Below are 20,831 nucleotides of genomic sequence, written 5' to 3' on the forward strand. Positions count from 1 at the left end.
AGATGACACCCAAATCTCCATCTCCTCCCCTTTTCTCTCGCCCTCCCTCCGGGCTCGTATCTCCTCCTGCCTTCGGGACATCTCCACCCGGATGTCTGCCCGCCCGCCACCTAAAGCTCAAGGCGTCCAAGACCGAGCTCCTTATCTTCCCTCCCAAACCCTGTCCTCTCCCTGACCTCCCCGTCACTGTGGACGGCACCACCGTCCTTCCCGTCTCCCAGGCCCGCGACCTAGGTGTCATCCTTGACCCCGCTCTCTCATTCACCCCACGCATCCAATCCGTCACCAAAGCCTGCCGGTCTCACCTTCACAACATCGCCAAGATCCGCCCTTTCCTCTCCATCCAAACCGCTACCTTGCCGGTACAACGTCTCATAACATCCCGACTGGATTATCGCGTCTGCCTCCTCTCTGATCTCCCATCCTCCCGTCTCTCCCCGCTTCAGTCTGTACTTCGCTCCGCTGCCCGGATTATCCTTCCACAGAGACGATCTGGGCAGGTCACCCCCGCTCCTCAGAAACCTCCAATGGTTGCTCATCGACCTTCGCCTGAAGCTTCACTCTTGGCCTCAAAGCCGTCCATCACCTCACCCCCTCCTACCTCTCCTCCCTTCTCTCCTCCTCCTCCAGCCCGGCCCGCACACTCCGCTCCTCTGCCGCCGCTCACCTCCTCACTGGGCCTCGTTCCCGCCGTCCACCCCTTGGCCCCCGTCCTACCTCCTCACGCTTGCCAAACCAGCTCTCTTTCCCCTTTCAAAGACCTACCGAGAGCTCACCTCCTCCAGGAGGCCTTCCCAGACTGAGCCCCCCCTTTTCCTCTGCTCCTCCTCCCCTCCCCATCGCCCCGACTCCCTCCCTCTGCTCTACCCCCTTCCCCGCCCCACAACCCTTGTGTATATTTGTACGTATTATTCTATTTATTTTATTAATGATGTGTATATATCCGTAATTCTATTTAGTTTGATGGTATCGATGCCTATCTACTTGTTTTGTCGTCTGCCTCCCCGCTTCCAGACTGTGAGCCCGTCGTTCGGTAGGGATCGTCTCTGTTGCCGACTTGCACTTTCCCAGCGCTTAGTACAGTGTTCTGCACACAGTAAGCGCTCAATAAATACGACCGAATGAATATCAACGTGGTGGCAGTTTGGACGGAGAAGAAAAGGTGGCCATTAGGGATATTGTCAAGGCGGGAAGGATGGGACTTAGCGATGGATTTAATATGTGGATCGATCGGGGAGGTGAGGAAAAGGTGGCTATGAGGGATATCGTCAAGGTGGGAAGGATGGGATTTAGTGATGGATTTAATATGTGGATCGATCGGAGAGAAGGGAGAGGGAGGAGTCGAGGAGAACGCCAAGGTTACGGGCTCGTGAGACGGGAAGGATGGCGGCGCCGTCTACGGTGATGGGAAAGTCAGGGGGAGGACAGGGTTTGGGTGGGAAGATGAGTTTGGGTTTGGACATTTCGCTTGAGGTGACGGGTTAGAGGATGGGAGGCAGAGGAGGAGGCGGCGAAGGAGACTTGAGAATGAATACGGAACGGCAGTACGGTACCGTGAGATGGGAGCTGTCCTCACGGTGTGTACCATACGTTTGCGTTTACGTTTATTCCATCGTGACAGACGGAAACCCACATCCACCACTGAAGGCAATGTTTAGTAAACAAGGGCCGGGAAAGGATTCTGCCGGCCGGCCAATCCGGCCTACTACTCGTTCCTTCTTCGAAGCTTTCTTTGATGTCAGACTCGATTCATTATTTTCTCCCGTCACTTTTTGGTCTTTCTCCTTGCGCCCCCCCTCCTCCCCTCCTTTTTTTTTACTTAATCCGGTTCCCCCGGGCAGGGTGGCCGCGGATCCGAAGTCGATCGCCCGGGGCCCCTCGGGGAAGGGTTGCTCCGTGAAAGACCTGATATTCGCGTCGGCCGAGCGGAGTGGCAAATGGTAAGCAGAGCTCCGCGCGAGTCGGATTGGCAAAGAGGAGAGGCGGGTCTCCCACGCGATTCCTCCCCGCCCCTCCCTCCCGGGCGGGGGAGAGGGGGGGAGGAGGGAGGGAGGGAGGAGTGTGTGGCCACCCGCGCCGCCTCGTTTGCTGCCTCGGGGCGGAAGGAGCCGAGCGGTCCTCATCCGTTGGGCGGGCGGGCGGGGGCGCGCGGCCGGACTCCTCCTCCTCCGCCCGCCCCCCGCGCGCGCCCAACCGCCCCCCGCCCCGGGCTCCAGCCGCTCCTGTGGCGTCGGTGGCGCGCGCCGCCGGCGTCGTCGGTGGCGCGCGCCGCGGCGGTTCGGTACCGTTCAATGGCCCGAGAGGGAGCCCGCTCCTTCCCTGTCCTTAAAGGCCACTCCGCCGACCGACTGAGACCGGCCCCGACCCGTCCGACCTGATCGCCCCCCTCTCCCCCCCGCCCGCCCGCCCCCCCCCCTCGTACTCGGGCCGGGAAGCGGGTGGGAGCCCCACTCGGCCCGCTCACCTGCCTTCTCGGGAAGCACGACGTCTCCCCCCGCCCCACCCGCCCCGCTTGCAGCTAAACGCCCGCCCCCCCCCTCCCCCTTCACCCCCACGTTCCTCAAGCCGGGGATCGGGCCAAGGCCGTGCGGCCGGGAGCCGGGGGAACCTTCCTGCTCGAGCTCCCACGTCCTCCTCCCTCCGCCCCGGCCCGTCCTCTCCGCCCCCGCCCCTCTCCCCCGCCCCCTCCCACCCTTCCCGGAGCCCTCTATATGGGCCACCTGCTCTCCAAGGAGCCACGAAGCCGCCCGCGACCCCGGAGACCTCGGTGCCGCCGCCATCGCCCCCCGCCCCGCCGGCCGGCCACCCCGCCCGAGCCCCGCTCCCCGCCGTCCCCGCCGTCCCGGGGTCGGGACTGCTTGCTCCGCGGGCCCTGCATGCTCTGCTTCATCGTGCACGGCCCCGCCACCGCCCCCACCGCCGGGCGAGAGGAGGAGCCGCCGGCGCGGGCCTCCGCCGCCCTCCAGTCTCCCGGGCGGCAGGAGCGGCGGCAGCAGGAGCAGCAGCAGCAGCAGCAGCGGCGGCAGCTGTACGCGGCTCTGGCCGCCGGGGACTGCGCCGCCGCCGCCGCCGCCAGCCGCTTCCTGCTTTCCACGGCCTCGGCGGCCGTCGCCTCCTGTCGCCACACGGAGCCGGGCCGGGCCGCCGCCGCCGCCGCCGCTTGGGAGCAGCAAGGTAGAAGCCTCCTCGTCCTCCTCCTGTCCGGCCCGGGGCCCGGCCGTCTCCTGGGGCCGCCGTCGCCGCCGCCGCCGGTCCGCTCCTTCCGGGGGGAGTCGCCGCCCCCGCCCCCGCCCCCGCCGCCGCCGCCGCCGGCCGAGCCCGCCGGCCCCCAGGAGATGGTGTGCAAGCGGAAGGGAGCGGGGCTGCCCGCCTGCACCCCTTGCAAGCAGCCCCGCTGTGGCTCCGGGGGCTGCGGCGGAGGCGGCGGCGACGGCGGCGGGGCTGCTGGAGGAGGAGGAGGAGGAGGAGGAAGCGAAGGAGAAGGAGGGGGCGGAGGAGGAGGAGGAGAGGGAGCGGGAAAAAGCGGCTCGTCGCCCCGGCCCCCCGAGGCCGGCTGCTGCCAGTGTCCCGAGCCGCAACAGCAGCTCTGTCCCCTCCCCGCCTCCTCCTCCCCCTCGTCGTCCTCCTCCTCTTCTTCTTCCTCCTCCTCCTCCACCTCTTCGTCTTCCTCCTCCGCAGCCCCCGACCGTGGTGGCGGCGGGGCGCTCGCCCCGGACCCCCCGGGGGCCAGCGGCGGGGACGGCTCCGCCTCCTCGCCGCCCCCACAGCCGCCGCGGGAGAGCAGCGAGCCGGACTGTCGCCAACCGCCCGAAAACCCCAACGACCAGGCCCGAGAGGCGTTCCCCGAAGTGGCAGACATCAACCAGCTACCGCCTTCCATCCTCCTCAAGGTGGGTCTGGGGGAGGAGGAGGAGGAGAAAAGAGGCTGGGGGCTCGCCCTTCGTCGTCGTCGTCGTCGTCGTCGTCACCCGCCCGGCTGACGGGGACCGCCACCCGCCCAGAGAGAACCGGGAGGGGGGAGGTGGGGGGGACGGGACCCAGGCGGCCGAGTCGCCCAGTTGACCCACCCATCGCCGCCGGTGATGGAGATCGTCGTCACTCCGGTGGTGGTGGTGGTGGTGGTTGAGCGCTGAGCGGGCGGCCGGCGCCGTGCCGCTGTGGGCCCCGTGCTGCTGTGAGCCCCGTGCGGGCCGGGGACTCGGATCGGCCCGCCTCCACCCCGGCGCTCAGTACGGTGCCCGGCCCGGATGAAGCGCTTTCCAGATGTGATTAGAAGCAGATGGGGTGGGCCGCGGCCCCCGTCCCCCATCCACCGTGCCACCCTGCGGCCTGTCGAAGGTGGTGGACCTCGGAAGGGAGGACGAGGAACCGGTTGAACCGTGCGTGCGGAGCACTGTGCCGAGCGCTTGGGAGAGTCCCCCCGAGGAAGCGGCGGGGCCGAGAGGGAAGAGCGTGGGCCCGGGTCCCCGGCCTGGCCCTGCCACTCGCCTGCCGTGGGACCTTGGGCGAGGCACCCGAGACTTCCCCCGGTGGGACAGATGGGGATTCGGACCCCCTGCCCCCCAAAAACAGACTGCGACCCCCATGTGGGACCCGGTGATCTCGTATCTACCCCGGGTGCTTGGTGTAGAGTGAGCCCTTAACGGCGACCACGATCGGTATTGACACGACCGAGTTCTAGACGTGCCCGCCGACCCGCGTCCTACTCTCCCAACCGCTTCGCAGGGCGCTCGGCGCACAGTCGAGCACTCGGATGGGATCGGTTGGTAGAGTGGTACGCCTCCCGCGAGAAACACGGAGTCCCAGAGGGGCGGATGGACGCCGAGGTCCGTAAATTACGGCTGTGGACGCCCGAGTGCTGTGGGTCTGAGGGTGGGGGTGACTGAAGGGTGCAGATCCAAGTGCGAGGTGGATGAAGGTGACCGACCCATAGGTTTCAAAGGATGCTTCAGGTTTCTGGTCTCTAGCTCCCATACGGTTTAGGACAGATATTTGTGCCTTCCTCCCTTCCCTGACTTGACCGGAATCACATTCCTTCCTTGGGGTTTCTTCTCCCCCCCTCCCACGCGAGGACGTGGAAGTTGAAGTTGTAGGCGATCAGTGTGATTGAAACACTTCCAGTCCCATTTCAGAATACTTAACCATTTGTGGCCACAGAAGTTTGAAAGGTCCATTTCGTTCGCTGCCCCGCTCCTCCTGTCTGATGTACTTGTTTATGTTTTCTATTGAGAAGTTAAGTGTTGTGTGGGAGGTTTTATGGCTTTGTTTTGACTACCGATCCACTTAACTATTGATGTTTTGTTGATCTTAGTCAACAAACCGATTTTTATGGCTGGAGATTGGATTCCTGAATGAATGCTCACTTTCACTTCTTTGCCGGTGAGATGGTGACCAGGAGGAGCCGATACTTGGGGAGTGATAGTTTTATTTGGGTCAAAATCTGTGACTTTGGCCTACTTGAATTTTATCGTGGGCTACGGGAACTCTTCTCCGTGGGTAAAGAGGGGCAGAAGGAAGAAACAGGGCCTGATTTGAACAAGGATTCTGAATTTCAAAATCCTTGTTTGATGCCTTTTTTATCGGGGGGGGGGGAGGAGGGGGATACCTTTAGGGGGAAAAAAAAACCCCAGGATAAAGGAGCAGAACAGTTAGTTTTTGAGGGGATGATATGCAGATGTTTAGGAAGATAAGTCCAGGGGAGAGTCGGATGAGAGGGCAGGGGAGAAAGAGAGAGTGCTGGAGAACTATTATAGGAGTAGGTGGAGCACAGGCCTCTTCCTAAAAATTTTGACCATTTGCCGGCCTCCCCCGCCCTTCCCCCTCCCCCCCCCAAAAGCAACTATGTGTGATAGTCTCAGCTTCAAGTTTAACTGTAGCAGTGCGTGAGTGTGGGAGGCTAGCTACGGTTTCAACTTGCTCTCCCAACTATCACCTTTCTGCCTCTAGGATCAGGGGTTCTGTGGTGCTTCCTCTGACCCTCTTTCCTTTCAACTGTAGAATGTGCAGAATTTGGCCCCTTAATCTTAAAAATGATTTTGATCAACTAAAGATTGTTACTCCTGTATTTAGTCTGCCCTGGGTTGATGAAGTTTAAGAATGATTTCAATATTCTCTTGGGCAGCTTTCAATCCCAACAGTTATTCTTAATGGGCACAGAGGGGCTTCATGGAGAAATAAGGCTATCAGAGAGAACTTGAAGGCAGAGTTGATCTTGGTGTTTTATTTTTTCTTCAAACTTTAAGAGAATGCAATGGCAAACACATGGCGAGGGCAGTGAAAGTCAGTTATATTCGAAAGCTTACTGTGTGCAGAGCGGTCTACTGAGGGCTTGAGAGAGTATTGCCTCTGCCGAATTGTACTTTCCGAGAGCTTAGTACAGCGCTCTGCACACAGTAAGCACTAAAATAGATACGATTGAATGAACGGATGACAGATTCCCTCCCCACAATGAGCTTACAGGAACTGAAAGGGGCTAGCACACTCCGATCCCGTGGTCAAACTTTGAAGGGGGCATACCACGCTGATAAAAAGGCATTTCGTTCAACATTGGGCCTCTGATCCATCCTCTCCCTCAAAAGGGCTTCGGAAGTTTCCAAGGTAGCCTTCTGCCTGGGTCACACTCCTGGCGCTGGGCTTTAAGGCCCTCCACCAGTTGTTTCCCATCTGGGCCTGTCCTCTTCCCATCGCAGACTTTGACGACGTCTTCTGATCCGGTCGAGCGAACCTGCTTATTTCCCGTAAGAGCTTTCCTTCTTTCTGTTGCCCGTGTTCTCCCTACTACCTGGAATGTTCGGTCACTTCTTCGTCCAACTTGCCTCCTTTAGAACTACTGAGAAGTCATTGCTCCTCTAGACTGTAAGATCCTCCTCTAGACTGTAAGCTCGTTCTGGGCAGGGGATACGTCTACCAACTTTGTTTTATTGTGCTCTCCCAAGTGCTCATCAGTACGCTGCTGTGCACAAAGTGCTCAATAAAAGCCATCGATTGAGGAAGCTGTTTGTATTACTTGCTCCACCGTCTGCAGGAGTATTTACTGGGGCCCCGTGCTCCACCTCCGGAACTCTACCAGCCTTGGCTACGGGAGGGAGAGTCGAGCAATAATGTTCCATTCCTAGCCTGGGCAGTGGCTAGCGAGTGGAAGGCAATCAGCTACGAGTCAAAATTCACTTGTGCCGGGCAGCAGCGGCAAAATTCACTTGGGCTGGGCAGCAGCGGCGTGGGAGAGAGTCGAGGGCGGAGACTCAGATTTACTGCGCACGGGAAGGCGATGGTCAACCCCAGCCATATTTTGACCAAGAAAACTCTGTGGATACACTGCCAGAACGATTGCAGATGGAGAGTGGGGCGTTGGGGGAGACATGTCGCCGCGGGTCGGGGACAACTCGACAGCATAAGACAGGGCAGTGCTCCACCTCGAGTTAGGCTGTCAGTCAAAATCAAGTCGGCGCCCCTCGAGGCAAGGGGCATTAAAGGCTTTTGCAGATGAGTGTGACCCAGTTGACCCTTGAGAGAGATGATACTTGGCTTCTCCAGGTAGAATAGGTGGGAATGTGGTCGACGAGGACACCAGCAAGCTCTCCTCTGAGGTAATCCAGGTCCGAGGCGGTCAGGAATTGTTCCGGACCAGTGGTTGTACGCTGGTCCTTGAGGAAAATCGGGAGGACTTTGGGATGCAAAGCCTGCGATCAGGGGGTGAGAAGTCAAAGACGTCTCCAAGGTTTACAGCACTGGGGACAGAAAGAATTAGCGATGCTGTTGTCAGCCACAAACTGAGGAAAAAAAAGTATGTGCAGGACACTGTACTGAGCATTTGGGAGAGTACAACAGTGTAACTGACACATTCTCTGCTCACAATGAGTTTGGGGCAGGGAGACAGAAATTAAATAAATTACAGATATGTACAGAAGTGCTGTGGGGCTGAGGGCGGGGGTGGTGCTCTTTAAGCTCTTTCTTTTCCTTGATGCTTTTGCTGACATGTTTGAGTTGATTTGTGTTTTTGTGCTTTTTGCTTGTCTTCCCTGTGTTTAGACTGAAACTCCTCAAGGGCAGGGTCTACCTTTTTTTTTCCTTTCCTCTATCGAACCCCTTAAACAACTCTTTTTTAAAGATATTCAAGTGCTTACTACGTGCCCGGCACTGTACTGAACGCTGGGGTAGATAGAAGGTACTCATCTCCTCTTAGGGGATGTTGGTCTGGACTGTGGCCTGGGGACAGAAAGGACTGCAGAGTAGAATCAAAAGGCCCAAATACCTAGGAACTCTTCCAGGCTTTGTTTAATATTATGCACGTATCTTCCTTGGGCTTTGCGTTCATACATTCGATCGTACTTATTAAGCGCTTACTGTGTGCAGAGCACTGCACTGAGCGCTTTGCAGAAGTCACGAGCATACCCAGTGGCTTTCAGAAAGACTTGGGGGACACAACCGTCCCCCGCCACTCCTCTTCTTGTATTTGCTGCAGTGGAGATGAGAAATTGGAAAGGACCACGTTTTCCTGCTGGAATTCCCGGATCGCTTTCCAACTGCGTTATTCGGATTTTAATGCTGTTGAATTTTTGAGGTGAAAGAATTTATTATTGAGAAAGCATTAACAATTAATAGTCCTTGAGCGCCTTCTGCATGTGGAGTGCTGCCCTAAGTGCTTGAGAGAGTACGACAGAGTTGGTAGACACGCTCTCCCCTCAGGAGATCATGATCTAGCAGGGATGACCCACTAAAATAGAGGAGAAATAGCAAGCAGAAGAGAATAAAGATATGCACATCCGTGTTTTGGGGGGTATGTGCTGGTCACAAAATGCTTGGAACACAAGTGCTTAAGTGGCACATGAGGTGATGAGAGATTAATTGGAGCAAGCCTCCTGGAGATGCGATGTCAGTGGGGCTTTGAAGATGGGGAGACCAGGGGTCTGCTGGATGGGAAGGGGGAAGGAATTCCAGGTAGGTGGGAGGCTGTGAGCAAAAGATAAGTAGCAGCAGGGAGTCAGGCACAGAAAGCACCTTGGCTCGAGGGAAACAAAATGTGTGAACTGAGAGTGAGAGAAGAGCAAAGACGAGTTGAGTCGGAGGAGAGAACCCATCGAGTGCCTTAAAACCGATGATCGGGCGCTTCTGCTTGATGTGGAGAGGAGTAGACAATGGTGAGAGGTGGGGAGATCTGCAGGACATTTGTTTAAAGAAAAGCGGTCCAGGTAGCAGTCCGGTGAGGGCTGGAGAGGGGAGAGGCTGGAGGAGCGGAGGGCAGTAAGCCGGGGGACGTAGTTGAGGTGGATTAAAGTGGGTGCTGGCATGGTAGCTGTTGGGAGGGGGAGAGCAAGGGGCTGTTTTTGGAGATGTTGTGAAGGAAGAACTGACAGGATTTGGTGAGAGACTGAGCATAGGGGTTGAAAGAGGCTTCCAGCGTAATGCCAAGGTTGTAGGTTTGACAGAAAGAGAGGATGATGGTGTTGGCGACAGTGATGGGCAGTTTCAGGGGAGGAGAGGATTTGGGAGGGAAGATGAATTCAGTTTTGGACTTGTCGAGCTTGAGGTGCTCACAGAGCATCCGGACTAGAAATGTCCCGGAGGCAGAGGGAAATGCGAGAACCTGGTAGAGAAAGAGGGATCGGGGCTAGTGAGGTAGGTTTGGGAGTTGAAGCTACACGAGTGTCTTCGCTCTCCGAGAGAATGAAGATAGATTGAGAAGGGAAGGGACCCAGAATTGAGCCTTGAGGTACACCCATACGTGAAGGTGTGGGAGGTAGAGGAAAAACCGATGTAAGACCGAGAAGGCTATGCCAGGGGTAGGAGGAAAATGCGAAGAGGATTGTCAGGGAAACTAAGGTTGGAAAATGTTTCCTGGGGAGAAGGGGATGGATGGTCCGCGGTGTCAGACGGCCGAGAGATCGAGGAGGTTTACGACGAGGTGGCGTCCGTGAGATTGGGAGGAAGGTGGTCATCCGTGACTTGGAGTCGGTGGTCGTAGTGGAGCAAAGGGGGCAGATGCCAAATTGTAGAGGGTCAAGGGGAGGAAATGGAAGCAGCAGGTTCCCTTTGGGGAGATTGGAAAGGAATGGGAGAAGGGAGCTGGGCTGACAGCCGGATGGTTCAGTGGCTTTGAAGGCTTTTTCATTTTATTTATAGATGGGGGAGATGTGAGTGTCTTTGGCTCCCTCTCGGCCTTTAGGGTGTTGAAGCTGATGGTCAGGGAGGGAAGAGGAGTAGGTGCAGGTGTTCTTGTAAGGAGAGAAGGGATGAGGTCAGAGGTGCAAGTGAAAGGGGATGGATTTCAAATAGGAGAGACAGATTTCTTGAGTGGTCAAGCAGAAGGAGAGAGCCGCAGAGGAAGCTGGGAAGCCGACGGAGATTTTGGAGAGGTCACACCTGATGGTTTCCATTTTTGCCAAAGTTGTTGGCAAGGCCATTGGAACGAGAGGTGGGGGTGAGGGCACTGAATTTCAGAAGCGAGTCGAAGGTCTGAAGTAGTTGGTGAGGGCAGTGGGCACGGCAATTACGGGAGACGGCTGCCGAGAGGGAGAGGATGGGGGTTTTTTTTTTGTTTTGTTTTAGCAGGTGAGGGAAGTATCTGCGGTGGCTTAAGTGGGTCTGGTGCCTCAATTTTTCTGCCAACACTAGTGGAGAAAACCTACCATGGAGTTAACCCAGAGTTGGGAGTTACTGGCGAAAGATTGACTGGGAGTGGGCTGGGGATGGAGGCGGGGAGGGGACAAGGAGTCAAGTTTAGCATAAAGGGTGGAATTGAAGGCGTGGACTTATCATGGAGAGGGGAGGTTGGGCAGGGAGTCAAAATGAGTTTCAGATGATTGGGGATCTCTTGGGGAAGAAGAGAGTTTTGAAGGGAAGGGGATGAGTGGGAGAGAAGGCAGGCCAGGAGGTTGTGGTGAGAGAGGGGAATTTCAGAGCTGGTGAAGCTGGAGACCGTACAGTGCCGAAAGATATTGAGATGAAGCGTGTGGGTGAGGTGGGGGTAAATTCAAGTGTATTTATCTCTTCCAAGAGGCCTTCCCTGAATAAGCCCTCCTTTCCTTTTCTCCCCCTCTCCTCTGCGTCACCCTGACTTGCTCCCTTTATTCATCCCCCCACCCACCACCAGCCCCACAGCACTTAAGTACAGATCTGTAATTTATTTATATCAATGTCTATCTCCCTCTCCAGACCCTAAGCTCATTGTGGGCAGGGAACATGTCTGTTGTTATATTGTCCTCTCACAAGTGCTGAGTACAGTGCCCTTCACAGAGTAAGTGCTCAACAGATACGATCGAGTGAAGGAATTAATCGGTGGCGCAATAGGTCCTGAGATCTGAGCGAAAGGAAGCGGCAGTCTGGGAGATTATCAGGAGCATCCACAGGGATGTCAAAATTCCTGATGAGGGTAGGAGAGAAGGAGCAGGAGGAGATAAAAGGTGTCAAAATTGATCACCAAATGGGAGGTGAGTAGGTAGATAGCCATTAGTAATTGTAGTGGCTGATAAGCGGATAACGTCACACCCTAGCACCCTACCGTATATGTTAGTGGGTTTTAGTAAGAGCAGTAGTTAGGCCAATGCAATCCAGGAGACCTTGTTCAGGATGTGATTCCTTCTGGATTAATTGATCCTGGGCAATTGAGTGCCTGTGTGCTTTGGATTTGACCTTTAGAAAATGGAGGCTATTTTATAAATGAAGAAATCAAGGTAAGACCCTGCTTCTAGGAATGTTTTGAGGACAGATGAGATTAGATCTGAAAGCGAGTGCTTTTGGGAGGAAAGTCCTCTATGGTATTTTTTGGCTTAAACTATTACTGGCACTTGTGTATAAGATACACTTGGTTCCTCATTCTCCTTAGATGGAGATAATTCATATATTAGAGGGGAGTAAATGTAAAATGCACCAAAATTCAATTTTAGTGGTTTTCTTTTTAGTCTTTGGCCTGGACTAAATTTTAGCATCGGGGGGCTTTCTGGCACCTCTTCCTCTACTTTGGTAGGAACCTCTTGACCTTCTTAAACCCATCTCTCTCTTGTCCCAAAGTGCTCACTCTGTGTCCTGCTCTGAAAATCTCATCCCTTGCTCTTGTGGGGGATCTTGGTGAGTTTTTGCAGTGAGCCACCATCTAGCTACGATGGTGTCTTCTGCCAGAACACGTTTTCACTCTGTGTTTGGTAAATGGGAGAAATGACAGAAATGGGGCACATTTGTCCAGCAAAGTGCCTGTCTGGATAGAACACAACAGTGACAGAAAAGTTGTGTGCGTGGCTTGGGATGCACGGAGAATACTATAACTGTGGTTTTCCTTAACGTGAGGGTTTTCAGGAATGTAAACCCCTTGTTTCCGGGGGGCCTTCACATTCAGCAGATGGCCAATTCCTTCTCATGATGTTCCCCCCCGCCCCCCCCCCCCCCGACTTATTTACTTGTTCAGTGCCTTGTGTAAACCTTCACCTCTCTAAAATCCAGAGTCTTTTGGTCTTTCCTACCCATCTAACTGGGTGATGGCTCACTTTGTCACTGTTAATGATTGACATAGATGTTTAATAATCTGAGATGTTTATTGCATGTTTACTGTTTGCAGAGCAGTTTGAATTATTATGTAAAAGCCCAGACAGTAGTTTCAAAATGCCTATCCAGAGAACTACTCTTGTCTGAAAGGCTTTCTTTCAAATGCAAAGAATTATTCCTCCCGAAATGTTAGAAATAAGTCGTACGTCTTAAAGCTCATGATCATTTTCTTTTATAAATGAATATTCCTGCAGTGTTAGGAAACAGTTTATCAGCCTTGACTAACCAACAATAGAAGGGATAGTTAAAACTCAGCGTGACTGACGTTTCCATTCTGTTATGTGCAAGATTTCATGACCAACTAGTAGAAAACCCAGTTCTCCGCATGACTCTAAATGTTGACCACATTTTTCTTCACAGATATTTTCCAATTTGTCTCTGGATGAACGCTGCCTTTCTGCATCATTAGTTTGCAAATACTGGCGTGATCTCTGTTTAGATTTCCAGTTTTGGAAACAGTTGGATCTTAGTGGTCGTCAGCAGGTATGAAAAATATATTTCTGAGAAATGGATGGAATATGTTAGGCTTATTGAATCATCTTATTCTTTCAGGCTTGAAATATGTGGCTATATGGTTCATACCCTTGGCTAAAACTCTAGGAGAGAATGACTGTAATTCAATTTTGAGCCAGATTTATAAATTAGTATTTGAATCAGTCATTTATTGAGCACTTACTCTGTGCAGAGCGCTCCACGAAGAGCCTGAAGAAAGCAGCGTGGCCTAGTGTCTAGGAGTTCGAGGACCGGGATTCTCATCCCAGCTCTGCCACATGCCTGCTGGTGACTTAACTTGTCTGGGCCTCCATGATCTCATCGGTAAAATGGAGATTCAATACCTATTCTCCCTCACTTACACTATGAGTCCCGTGTGACATGGGGACTGTGTCTAACCTGAGTATCTTGTATCTACCCCCGAGCTTAATACAATGTCAACACTGGACTGGAAGCCTGTCAGAACTTGACTCGAGTGAAAGGGCAGGGGGCTGCTCGAAAAGGAGACGTTCCTTTGCTTGAACCAGGCTGCTGCTCTTCTACCGGACTCCGAGGCGCAGCCAAGCTTTGAGTCAAGTAGAGAGATGCATTTAAAAATTTGGTAGATAGGACATTGCATCCCATACGTGACAGCGGATGGTAGAGGATTGTTCTGGGCTTTTGGGCCTTCCTAAACAATCCTTCTATAGTGTGGAGGCCGCAGCGTACCTTTGAATTAGCCATCTATTGTTTATTAGAGATAAAAGCTTACATTAGAATTTGAATGACGATATCAGGTGTACCCTGTTCTCCCATAACACCTTCTTTTCTAGGGCACTGAAGCACTTTCTATGTGCCAGGCACTGTGCTGGGGTAGATACAAGCTAATCAGGTTGCACACAATCCTTGTTCCATATGGGGCTCATAGTCTTAATCCCCATTGTACAGATGAAGTAACTGAGGCACAGAGGTGTCAAGTGACTTGTCTTAGACCATTCGGCGGACAGGTGGCGGAGGAAGGATTGGAACTAGGTTCCCTGACTCCCAGGCCCATGCTTTTTCCACTAGACCAAGCTGTTCCACAAAACCCTGAAGTAGGGAAAACTCAGGGTCTAGTATTCCCCTGTTCCAGTGATGCCCGCGTGCACACAAGTCAGCACAAGCTGTTTCTTCCAATATGGTACGTGCTCTGTCCAAATTGGGTGCATTGTTGGACGTTTGGTGTTCTAACCAAAACACATAGCGAAAACATGTGTTATGGCAGAAAGGAGTGTATTTTATCTTTCACGGACCAAACAGTTTTGCAGCATCACAATTGAACATCGCCTCCAATTTGTCACTAGATGGCCGACTGGCAGGCCCCGAAAAACGATTACGTCTGCAACCCTTTTTCTATAGGGTTGTTCGGCCCCAGGGCAACACTTTTTTTCATCACAAATTGCACTCCTAAGTCCCTAAAAGGCTTCCTTGAAACTGTGTGTGTGTGTGTGTGTGTGTGTGTGTGTGGATGGGCTTGGTAGGTTTGAGTTTAACTTAGGGCTACTTAAGGGAGGGCCATCAGACAGTGTTAAAAAAAATAAAATAAAATATAAAAAACCACTGGGCTGAATGGATCATTGGTCTGACTAGGGACATTTCCTATTCTGTTAGTCTTATTGTAAAAACTTGTACAAAAAGTGAGGATTGTCAAATGAGATATTGGGATCCAATCTTTTTGGTATGTCAAGTAGGAAGAGTAAAGGTGATTCTTCAAGTTCCCTTAATTTGATTCCGTTTGGGATAAAATTACATTTATGGTTAAAAATCTTAAAGAATGCAGTGTAGAAACTAATGATTTGGATTCATTATGCTGTAAGTGGAGCCTTTATTTTCTTCTCATGCTAAATTAGATTCTCAACTACTTTCAATATATACGTGGAACACTTGCTTTTTTCTTTTTTCTTGGGTGGGAGGGAAGATCCTCTAAAAGCAGAAGAGTAATCCACGTATTGTCAGTGTGTGGCAAATGTAAATCTTTATAATTTGGTTTCTTTGACAGGTCACTGATGAGCTATTGGAAAAAATCGCAACGAGATGTCATAACTTAAGCGAAATAAATCTTTCTGACTGTCGCAGCATGTCTGATACAGGCGTCTGTGTTCTGGCATTTAAGTGTCCTGGATTGCGAAGGTACACAGCCTACAGGTGCAAGCAGCTTTCGGACACTTCTATCATGGCAGTTGCCTCCCACTGCCCTCTACTTCAGAAAGTTCACATAGGCAACCAGGACAAAATCACCGATGCAGGACTCAAGCAGGTAACCTTAGTTTTATAGAGCAAATTAAGTGTTGTTAACCTACGTTTTGTTAAAGCAACAATATGAATGGAGATGATTATCTGAAGGAGGGAAAGGGTAAATATAGGAGGAATGGAGGAATTATTTACTCTTTTCTCTGGAGCCTTTGGTAGAATAGTGAAGATGTTTCACACGTCTCCTCACTTTGAGATGTTTTCCGTGCCTTTTTTTTTTTCCCCTAAAAGGGACCTAGAGAGCTTTTAGCTTCACACTAGGCATTCAGTGCTACTCACATTTTTATGGAGAGGGATCAACTGTTAAAACACCACACAGGGGAAGGTGACCACCCTTCCTGCTTGCATTATAAGAGTCGAGGAATGGAGATGTTTAGATTCCATTTTTTTCTGACCCCAAGGTCAGCAACTCACCCCGAAGTCAGAAGCTAGACCCCAGGCTTCCCCTTCTTCCTTGCTGCTCCAGACTCTGAGCTCGAGAAAGAAAAGGTGAGTCTTCCTTGAGTCCAGAGAAAGTGTGCTTTGGTCCTTTTTCTGGCTCTTAGGTCTAAGGGAGTTCCTTGCCTTCCCCTCCATTTCATCCCTCTTCTTCCCCCCTCCCCCAGCTCACCACGTACGTGCACACACACACACACACTCACACTCTTTAGAATTAAAAAACAAGCATTTATTCGATATTTTTGGGGACCTGCAATTTCCAGAGCCAGATTATTGCTCCTAATGGTATTACTTGAAAGCTACTATACTCAAGTATTGCGTGACACAGAGACCGAGAAGCAGCCTGGCCTAGTGGCAAGAACTCGGGTTTGGGAGTTAGAGGAAGTGGGTTCTAATCCCAGCTCTGCCACTTGTCTGCTCTGTGACTTTGGGCAAGTCACTTAACTTCTCAGTGCCTCAGTTCCCTCATCTGTAAAATAGACTGTGAGCTCCATGTGGGACAACCTGATTACCCTGTATCTACCCCAGCGCTTAGAGCAGTGCTCTGCACATAGTAAGCGCTTAACAAATACCAACATTATTATTATTACCCTAGCGCTTAGAACAGAGCTTGGCATATAGTAAGCATTTAACAAATACCAGAATTATTATTATTAAGACACTGACAATTTTGACTTTGTTAGTATCAACTATTGTGGTCAGTCATGACACCCCAGATGCTCTTTGATCCTAGCTAGCGTTCAGTGCTTAAGGAGACTGATTCACAGTCCTTCGATATTGGGTTTGATGATGGCTTGGAAATTGTGGTTAGCCTTGATAGCCATTTTGGTAAACTTCAGAGTTAACTTGGAAGCACAACCGTTACCTTCAGCACAGACAGTTTTTCCTAGACCCCAGTGGTTGTCACTGTTAAACAGATTGTCACTGCAGTAATTATTTTCTGTATCTATGAGAATTCTTGCCTGACCCTTTCTTCCCTTTGTGTCAAATCATCTGGTTGAATCAGCTTCTTGTTAGTGGGTGCGTGGCAGGTCAGTGGGCTGTGAGTCTCTGTTGTGCGGCTTCATGAAGGGTCTCTGGAAACTTTAATGAATCTCTGAAATTTTTTCTACTGTCGTACAGTTTCAGCACATTTTTAAAAGTTTTTAAAATTTTTAAATCATGGTATTTGAGCACTGACTACGTGGCAAGAACTCTATTATATGTGAAGCGGCATGGCGGAGTGGACAGAGCACGGGCCTGGAAGTCAGAAGGTCATGGGTTTTAATTCCGGCTCTGCCACTTGTCTGCTCTGTGACCTTGGGTAAATCATTTCACTTCCCTGTGCTTCAGTTACCTCATCTGTAAAGTGGGGATTGAGAATGTGAGCCCCACATGGGACGGGGACTGTGTCCAACCCAATTTGCTTGTGTCAACCCCGGTGCTCAGTACAGTGCCTGGCACATAATAAACACTTACTAAACAATATAACTCTGATGATGATTCTACTAAGCCCCGGGATGGATTCAGTATAAGCAGATCGGTCACAGTCCCTGTCCCACGTGGGGCACTCAGTGTAAAGAGAAGGGAGGAAAGGTTTTTAATCACCATTTGATAGATGAGGAAAGGGAGGCCCAGAGAAGTGAAGTGACTTTACCAAGGTCCCAGAGCAGCCAAGTGGTAGAGCTGGGATTAGAACCCAGGTCTCCTGACTGCCAGGCCCGTGTTCCTTCCATTAGGCCCTGCTGCTTCTTGATAATGCAAGCTGAAGTTTCAACAAAGAAGTTTTCATATTAAAGATAGTTGCTCCAATTTAGAGGGTAAACAAGAGTCAGATTTTAGTAGTTTAAAAAAGTTTTACATAGGTAAGGAAGGAGTTTTGTAGGCTATCTTTAAGGATGCCCTCTGCTGCCTCCAGGCCTGGTCCCTTTTATGGCCTAAAAATCAGTGCTTAAACCTAGAGTCACGGTGAAACTTTTTTGTAATTTATAATTGAGCTATCAGTATAAATCCAGACATGCACATTTTTTCCTGATGTGAGCTGTTCTTGGATTTGCACTCCTTATTCATCCCTCCCTCAGCACTTATGTACATATCCGTAATTTATATTAATGTCCGTCTCCCCCTCTAGACTCTAAGCTCGTGGTAGGCAGGGAACGTTTGTACCAACTCTGTGATGCTGTACTCTCCCAAGTGCTTAAAACGCTGCTCTGCGTACATTAAGCACGCAATAAATATGATTGATGTGGCAAGGAAACCAGCATTTTTCATGACTTGAAACTCTGAAGTTGAGCTTTTGCCTCAATCGGTACTAAAAAATCTCTAACTTAAATTTACTGTTACTTTTACATGAGTCGAAGTTTCAACTCGTATTTGAGAATTGCCGTAATGATACATAAACAGGCCTAGTTCTCACAACACGGGCGTTTTCACTTTTGCAGAGCCTCACTTCGAGGAGGTCTTGTGGTTGTGTCTGGACACCGCATGTGTGTGTATGGGCAGCCATTTTTTTTTCCAGCACATATGGTGCCGTTTCCAGATAGGCGTGCAATATCAGAATGGTCCTTAAATCTGTCATCGTGTTCTAGCCAAAATGCATAGTGACAACACATGTTATGGCAGAATGGACAATTCTTAAATGGCTTGCTTTCATGTGTTTGGAGATTTAGACCTGACATGGTATGATCATAATTATGATCACTTCTTAGCAGCTTGTTATGCATGATCGTTTGGGGTAAAGCATTTTTCAAGCTGCGTGATCTGATTTATGAGGTATTTGGTTTTGAAGCCCGGGAAGGGAATTGGCGGGGGGGGGGGGGGGGGGGGGGGCGGGGGGGTAAACCAGCTTCCAATTCATTTCAACAAAACGGAATGCCAATTTGTCAGAGGAAGAATTTTTCTGAAGGAGATGCAGTCCCAGTAAAAAAAAAAAAAAAATGGAGGGGTATGTATTTGTCACACCCCTGCTGCCTGATGCTTCTTGTGGCACAGCAATGTTGCTGCGTGTTAAGCTACAGGCTTGTTGATTGCCCAATGCCTTTAGGCTGCTAGGTAACAAATCTGGCCTGCTGGACCTCTGGCATCAAGGGTAACTCCTGGACAACCCTGGAGGCTTGAGTTGGGTCAGAATAGTTCTAGGAGACCTGCTCTGGGAGGTGACTTCCACACAGATCAGGGGAAGGAAGGGCCCATTTCAAGCTGCATTCTTACCTGAGCCACAGGTTTCCTGGACGAAACTGAGTCCGCTTCCACAACCCTGCTGGAGCCGATTCGAAACTCCAGGCTGGCAACTGGTGGAGCGTTGAGCAGAATCTCTTGGGGTCGAAGGTAGGTGTTCTGAGGACCTCTCTTGCCTGACCTGAACCCCTGCAGAAATTCTCTGCTTCTCCACAGCTACCCTGGAAATTTTGCCACCATAAAAACCATACCAAGGCTGTTTGCTGACAGCTGAGGAAAGCTCTCTATAAATAGATTGGAGTAGAGTGCAAGTGCTTTAAAGGATGACAGCATTGACAGTTAAATCTTTTTAGATGGGATATAAGATTGGAAACTCTTGAGAGGATACACTTTTCTCTGACAAAGTCCTAAATAATGTAATCTGCTGGGGCCAATATGTTGAAAACTTTGTGTGGAAGTGTAAGCCTTTGGGGCTGTTAGATTTTCTCTCCTTTGTTTCCTCAAGTGGAAATAGAACTAGTTCATTGTGATTGTTTCAAATCTGCCTGGAGCACTCAGCCAAATATTTGAAACTCTTCTAGTGTAACTTTTTCTGGAAGCACTTTAAATTTTTATTAGCACAAATGCTGTTCATTTTATCGCAAGGCGTCTGCGCGGCACCTCTGTTGCTTCCTTTAAGTAAATAGACTTTTTTTTGGTGCATGATTTACAAACTAAAAAAAAAAGTAGAAAGCAAAAGTCCCACTTAAATTTAATCAGAAAAATATTTGCTCAGTGATAAGAACTGTCATTTTTAAGTGAGGTTAAATTTCGCTTTGAATTGGCTATGGCGTTGGACCAGTGGAAAGGGAACCAGGTTCTTCGTTCCAGCTCTGTCAGTGGTCTGCTTGGTGACCTTTGATGTCATTTAATCCTTTTGGGCCTCCGTTTCCTCATCTGCCAGATGGGGATGATATAGCCACTGTCCTGCCCTTATGGAGCCCCACAGGGATAGTGTCATATCTAGTTACTTATATCATCCCTAGTAGTTAGCACAATCCTTTGATACAGAGAAAGTGCTTAACAGGTCGCATAATTATTATTCAGCACTTACTATATAACAACTTTACGAAGCGATGGCGTATATTCAAGTAACAGCCTCGCCACAGTCCCTGTCCCACTGGGGGTTCACAATCTAAATGGGGCTGTCAGTTATTTAGAAAACAGATGGTATTGCAAGTACCTTTACTTGGCATGTATACTCTCTGCAAATTTGTGAAATACATGTGTTCTACATTAAATCCACAATTCCTGAAAGATCTGCACGTATCTCTCTACATTAGATTATCAGTCAGCTCGTTGCCATACTTAAGTTATGAAGTTTACATTGAACCTTAATATTACTAGACAGTATCTGTTTTTCTTTCCATTTTTCTGTGGTGACTCTTCTTTTTATTTTGGAGTGCAATTAAAGGCAGAGTGATCCACTGTCATCGAAGGTGGAACCTTGTTAAATTAGGATGAAATGGCCTAATGCAGTGGTAGGGACGCAGTAGCCTGGAAACAGGACTGAAACTCAAAGTTCAAGTTGGTGTGGCTGATAAGCCGAATTAAAGCCTACTTTGCCCCTTCTCACCCTGTTCTCACCCTGCTTCTTTACTTGTTCTTGAGCTTCCCTAGTCAAAGTGGGGAATGGTACATATTGTCTCTCTAACTCTTGTGACGACTATTGAGCCTAAATATAATTGATTAGCTGGGAAAGAATTAGTCATCCTCTCCTATTTGGCCATACAGGTCAGTGTTAATTTGCAGAATCATCCCACTTAGATGCTATTTCAGTAAGATTGGATTTGGAGTAGGCTTTTTGCATACAGGTGATAAATGGTGGTGGTGATTCAGGAATAAAAGATACAGAGACATCATCTTTTTTCCTTTGCGTCACCTGCAGCATCTTCAATTTTTGC

The 20,831-nt window shown here is 50.6% G+C and overlaps 1 protein-coding gene across 2 annotated transcripts in view; it reads left to right on the forward strand.

The window, feature by feature from the left end:
* The first annotated feature begins 2,696 nt into the window (after positions 1–2,696).
* The window catches only part of FBXL17 (F-box and leucine rich repeat protein 17), a 390,787-nt gene continuing 372,652 nt past the window's right edge, over positions 2,697–20,831 (forward strand). For both annotated transcript variants that reach the window (XR_003755671.2, XM_029053886.2), the window contains exons 1-3: positions 2,697–3,890; positions 12,895–13,017; positions 15,044–15,301. Coding sequence is in view for 1 of the 2 variants with exons in the window: in XM_029053886.2 (XP_028909719.1) it covers positions 2,712–3,890; positions 12,895–13,017; positions 15,044–15,301 (1,560 nt within the window). In the remaining variant the exon portion in view is untranslated. The remainder of the gene's footprint in view (positions 3,891–12,894; positions 13,018–15,043; positions 15,302–20,831) is intronic.

This window comes from Ornithorhynchus anatinus, chromosome X3 (assembly GCF_004115215.2).
Source record: "Ornithorhynchus anatinus isolate Pmale09 chromosome X3, mOrnAna1.pri.v4, whole genome shotgun sequence".
Taxonomy (NCBI): domain Eukaryota; kingdom Metazoa; phylum Chordata; class Mammalia; order Monotremata; family Ornithorhynchidae; genus Ornithorhynchus; species Ornithorhynchus anatinus.